General features: G+C 38.2%; 1 protein-coding gene across 4 annotated transcripts in view; it reads right to left on the reverse strand.

Annotated features, from left to right (window-relative positions):
- Positions 1-3389, reverse strand: part of cd226 (CD226 molecule) — a 60078-nt gene extending 56689 nt beyond the window's left edge. For 3 of the 4 annotated variants that reach the window (XM_060824293.1, XM_060824292.1, XM_060824295.1), the window contains exon 1: positions 3252-3389. In XM_060824293.1, coding sequence (XP_060680276.1) covers positions 3252-3309 — 58 coding nt within the window. In that variant the 5' untranslated portion in view covers positions 3310-3389. The remainder of the gene's footprint in view (positions 1-3251) is intronic. The other variant, XM_060824294.1, reaches the window with a different exon arrangement.
- Positions 3390-6334: the final 2945 nt, after the last annotated feature.

Genomic DNA, 6334 nt, shown 5'->3' on the forward strand with positions numbered 1-6334 from the left:
ATTTATGCACATTTGGAAAAGCATTGTCTAATTAGAGACAGTCACATAAATTTGTGCAGGGCAGGTCATGTCTAACTAATTTAATTGAATTTTTTAAGGCGGTGACAAAGGTGATCAATGACGGTAGAACCGTGAATGTTGTTTACATGGATTTTAGTAAGGCTTTTGACAAGGTCCCTCATGGTAGGCTCATTCAGAAGGTTAAGATGCATGGGATTCATGGTAACTTGGCCATGTGGATTCAGAATTGGCTTGCCTGTAGAAAACAGAGGGTAGTGGTGTAAGGGTGTTTTTAAGGCTGGAGGTCCATGACTAGTGGTGTTCCACAGGAATCATAGTGGGACTTCGGCTGTTTGTGATATGTACATAAGTGACTTAGATGGAAATGTAGATAGATGAGTTAGTAAGTTTGCAGACTATACAAAGATCAGTGAAGTTGTGGATAGTGTAAAAGATTGTCAAAGGATCAGTTGCAGACATGGGCGGAGAAACGGCAGATGGAGTTTAATCCAGATAAGTGTGAGGTGCTGCACTTTGGGAGATCAAACATTAAAGTAAATGGCAGGAATTCGAACAGCATTGATGTACAGAAGGATCTTGGGCATCAAACCCACAGCTCCCTGAAAATGGCCATGCAGGTAGATAGAGTGGTAAAGAAGGCATCTGGCATGCTTGCCTTTATTGGTTGGGAAATTGAGTACAAGAGTCAAGATGTCATGCTGCAGCTTTATAAGAATTTGATTAGGCCACACTTACAGTACTGTGCTCAATTCTGATTGCCACATTACAAGAATGTAGAGGCTTTGGAGAGGGGTCAAAAGAGGTTTACCAGGATGCTGCCTGGATCAGAGAGAATAAGCTATAAGGAGAGGCTGGAAAAAACTCAGAACTGCTTTCTCTTGAGTGGTGGAGGCTGAAGGGAGACCTGAAAGAAGTCTATAAAATTTTGAAATGCATAGAGAAGATTGGCAATCAGAATCTTTATTTTTGAGTTGAAATATCTAATACTAAGGGCCATGCATTTAAGGTGAGAGGGGTTAAGTTCAAAGGAGGCAAGAGGGGCAAGTTCTCTACACAGGTGATAGGAGTTTGGAACGCACTGCCGGTGGTGGTTAGGCAGATATGATAAGGGATTTTAAGACAAGCAAGGAATGGGAAGGGATATGGACCAAAGGCAGGACTAGGTGTTTTTGGCATCATGTTAGGCTAAAGGGTCCGTTTCTGTGCTGCACAGTTCTATGTTTATTCCAAGAAATTAAAATGCATGGGAAAAAGCAAAAACACAAGGCTTGCTGGCTGCCATCACATAAACAACAAACATAAAATAAAGTCTCCCCCTTCTTTACATACATAAATATAAATTCAATTTAGTATATATTGCTCTTAACATAAGGTTAATTATAAATAAATACTACTTAGAATTTACATGACATGTAAAGGTCTGCAGTCTTGATATCCAGCTTTGCTTTTACATGATGAAAGCAAGTTGCATGCTCCAAAACATAACCCAACTATCATGTAAAAGTGGCTTCAAAGAGATTTTATTTGGATTGCGTGGAAATTAATTTTAAAACGTTGAAGTAAGATATTAATTTAGTCCTGCTGTATACGCACTGATTGATGCTACAAGTAGGAAGTCTAAGGAATGTTTTGTTCCAAACTCTGTTTAAGTCATGGCAAAATTAAAGAATGCAGAGAATCGTGTGAATTCTAAATTCTGCACACCAGGTTTAGATAGTTTGGGTGTTAACAGTTTAATGGTTTAACCTAAGTTGTTTTTTTGACCAAATGGACATTACATTGACACCAGTAAAAAATGACCAATTAGCTTTGCTGATAGTGGATAGAACTTTTGTATCTAAATCCCTGGAATATGTTGGGAATGGCATTCATTGTACACAGTTATACTTCAAGCTATTTAACTCGAAGAAAAAAAAACGTTGGCAATCTGGAGGCTACCGTGTGAAGCCTATATGATTCACATTGTGGTGGAGTTTGGTTTTGAGAGGGAAAGAGTACATTGGAGTCCACTTGGAATCAGGTGAAGGTTTGCTTAAAATATCATTTAGCATCAAAGGCACGGTCAGTCTACAAGGATCTAAAGGAGAGAAATAGAGGTAGATTGTCTGTATTGTTGTCTAGTAAAAAATGAGGTCTGCAGATGCTGGAGATCACAGCTGCAAATGTGTTGCTGGTCAAAGCACAGCAGGTTAGGCAGCATCTCAGGAATAGAGAATTCAACGTTTCGAGCATAATCTAGACAGCATTCATGTGGAAGCTTATACTTGGATTAAAAGGAACCAACACAAATGTTTGAACAAGAATGAAAGATTGGCACGACTTTGGCAGGGGAATGAGTCTTCAACTTGCCATTTATTGTGAAAACCAGTTCAAGGACTACATGTTTCAGAGCTGGAAGTGGCAAAGAAAGGAACCACACTAGGGTGTTGAGAATCATGCTAGACTAGTTCTAGAAGAACTAAGGATTTTCCAACAGATGAAATAACCATGGAGGGATTTCGTTATTTCAAAATATTAACTGGAAAATCTTTTATGTAGTTTAGACCGTAAATACTTATTTTGTCAATGTTACTTTTATTCAGTTAAAGCACAAGTCTGAAACTTGAAAGTTTGTGTGATATGTTCAGTCACTCAGTTTGAACATTTTAAAAAATATTTGTCTTTACAGGAATTAGAAAAGTGAGAATCTAATCTTGTAACTTCTTACATACTTTCATTTTCAGTCTGATCAGATGAGTAAACAGGAATTTGGCATTAGTTATTGAACCTGAACATTTTCAAACCACTGAAGTGGCACCGAACTTTAAATGCTAAAATTCTTATTTGATTAAATTTTATTTCTTTCTTTCAGAGAAAAACTACAATTTTCATAACATGGAACATAATATTATGCTACACACACCCTTATTTGTTTAAGTATAATACACTATTGATGCAGAATTACAGAAAATATTCATTTTCTACAGCTTGAGAGTTGCAAAATGCATTTGTATTAATTGACTCAGTCAATAAAAATCACATTCCTTATTTAGAAATTTAGTTTATTTTTATTTTGTCCAAATTTTGTGCAATAACTTTTAGCAATGCAGAGTTTAAATGAACACAAAGCATACATTCAGCGTTGGTCATTCATATGCAAAGTTTGACCTAAACCTCATACTTAAAAATCATTGAGCAGCACAAAACTGGTTTTAACCTTACTCAGATGTTAAAGTCAACTTCGTACTTACCCCTCTGCAACAGAAACAGCCCAGGAAAAAGACCAAGATAATATGTTAACCATGACATTGATGGTGATTTGAAATGCCAGAATCAGGAAAAAAAAAACAAGAATGGTCTAAAAGTAGCAGCAATACCGCTTCAGCAAAGAGAGTTCTCCAAATGCTCCAAACAACTTCCTGTTGATTATATTTGTCACGAACTTGTTTGTAGCCTTCTCCAGCCTGATTGGTTGCAGAATGCAGTTGGATGCTACATTTTCACAAACACAGAAGGGTCACCAGATAGGGTTTACTGGTCACCAGCCAAAAAAAATTTAAAGGCATTTTAAAGTAAAAGAACTCAAGTTATAATTGTGGTGTGCAACATCACAATTATTCTGGCTACTTCTGTATATAAAATTTACTTCAGTTATTTAAACATTTCAGGCAATATGGGGTCTCAATAATCAGTATCAAGTTAGACATAATAGAGATATTATATACAGAGGAACTCGATTATCTGGCTTTCAACTGTCCAAACTTCAGATTATCCAGACAAGACCGCAAGGTCCTGATGCTTGGCTAAACAGTGTTATCCGGCATTCGATTATCTGAACAAAATACTCCTTGCCCGTGTTGTTCGGATAATCGAGGTTCCTCTGTATAGGGAAAGGGGGATTTTTTTAAATATAGAGAGAGAAAGAAAGAATAAGAGAGAGGGAAACGAAAGTGCAACACAAACGATACAATACAACATGGGCGGCATGGTGGCTCAGTGGTTAGCACTGCTGCCTCACAGCACCAGGGACCCAGGTTCGATTCCAGCCTCGGGCAACTGACTATGTGGAGTTTGCACATTCTCCCCGTGTCTGCGTGGGTTTCCTCTGGGTGCTCCGGTTTCCTCCCACAGTCCAAAGATGTGCAGGTCAGGTGGATTGGCTATGCTAAATTGCCCAACATGTTAGGTGCATTAGTCAGAGGAAAATGGCTCTGGGTGGGTTACTCTTCAGAGGGTCAGTGTGGACTGGTTGGGGCGAAGGGACTGTTTCCACACTGTAAGGAATCTAAATCTAATCTAACTGAAGGTGTTTGATAGAGGAGATAAATGTCAGCTTGAACTAAATAAAAGAAGAATAGTATGGGCATAAACTGAACTGGAAGCTTTGGAAAGCACAGGAATTTTTTTGTGAAAATTACAATATTATTAAAATGCATAAAAACAGTATAACTCTTCTAAATGTAAAGATTCAAAAGGTCTGGGAGAAATTTTTAAAAATGGACAATCGACCTTTACACCAAGTGTACACTGATATGTGCTCGATAGCTGCACCTCTAACTGATATTCTAAAATCAGTAGGTTTGGGTTCAAGTCCCTTATCTTCTACTGGACAAACTGACTTCAAGAAAATATATATTTTTTTTCTCATTTTCAAGTAAAAGGTTATCTGCCACTACCAAGAGTCTGCCTCTTTCCTCCTTGCTTCTAAGAGATTCAAGTACAACTTCTTCCCTGCTGTTATCAGGCTTTTAAATGGACCTTTCATATTGTAAAGCTGATGTTTCTCTACACCTTCTCTGTAGCTGTGACACTATGTTCTGTATTCTGTTCTATTACTGTGATGGAGTTATTTAAAGTATGATTTGCCTGGATAACAATACTTTTACTATGTCTTAGTACATGTGAAAATAACAAATCAAATCAACTCAAATCCTGCCCTTGCTTCAGAGGGTTGGGATATTAGCTTCCATTAAATAGGTCTCTGCTTTTCAGCAAAGTCCTATTGTGATTGCCATTGCCTTCTGCAGGACAGCTGACTAGGACACTCATTCGGTTTTCTCAGAAGGACTTATAGATTAATGATTAACCTGCTTAGTCACGTTTTGAATGGAGCTTCCATGACCATGCAGTCCTGAAGTGGGACTCAAACTGAAGTTTCTGGTCCAGAGTTCAGGATGCTCTTACAGTGCCACAAGATGTCCTTCACTGTGAGCAGGAAGTCTAAAAAGATGAAGAAAAATAATTGTTTCCAATTGAAAAGTAATGGGCAGATTTCAATAAATCTTTAAAAATCTCAAAATTAACACAACACTCCTCTAACTCACCCACTTTTGGGTTTAAGGGAGATAGGGCAAGGGGCAGGAGGCAACAATCCCAATCTGAAGAAGATTTTGCATAATTATAGTTGATTCTGCTTCTCCTAGATGCAAATTATTAATAGTCAGCTGTAAAGAAGCATAATCAAAACTTAACTTTGCAGGAGGCAGTCTTTGGTGTTTGTTTCATAGCCCATTGACTTGTCTGCCAAATACCTAAGAATGTTGATTGTAGCTTGTGTGATTAATGAATTGAGGAAAGGTAAACTTAATACAAATGCTGCTGTTCTTCCTCACGTGTTTACCTACCCAAGAGCTCAATACCTCATGCAGGTACATGCCCTGGCTGCCAGTGCAAGAACAGTTCCACTATAGCATCACCCCTCATATTGGACAATACAGTAGCTGGTTTACCCTGGATGGTGAATGGATCCATGATGGCAGGAGTGGGACCTTAAGTGGGCAAATAGCTTTCAATTGGCCCCAGGATGGGTGGGCTATTCATGGCTCACTGCTGCTGATAAAATAACAGTGTGTGTAGGTAAGTAGGTAGGCATTAGGCCCAATGTCATGACTTGGCACCCATTTAATAGCCCCTTTAATGGACCAAGCAATCCTGTGAGGATGAAATCTCTCACTTTATGTCAACTTTGAGGTTAAATTGGATTAGGGGATGAAGGAAAAGTAGAAAACATGATAGAGAACAGGCTAGGAAAGTTGTTTTGGATTGGTCATGAAGGATAAATACTGACAAGAACTAGTTGGGTCAAATGACCTATTGGTGTAGAAATATCCGGAATTTATGCTATGTAACTGATATTTGGAGGTGACTTTGATCCTTTTCTCTAGGTTAGATTTACACAAGTTAGTCAACTAGTTTTCCAGTAAATCTGATAGCTCTAGCAGTAATGAATGTAGTTTGAGAGGTCACAAATTTGACTCACTTTTTGAGAAATGAGGTAGTATGAGAACTGAACAGGATGTTTGAGTTTCATTACATGTCAGCGTGATGTTAGATG

Source organism: Hemiscyllium ocellatum, chromosome 4 (assembly GCF_020745735.1).
Source record: "Hemiscyllium ocellatum isolate sHemOce1 chromosome 4, sHemOce1.pat.X.cur, whole genome shotgun sequence".
Taxonomy (NCBI): Eukaryota; Metazoa; Chordata; class Chondrichthyes; order Orectolobiformes; family Hemiscylliidae; genus Hemiscyllium; species Hemiscyllium ocellatum.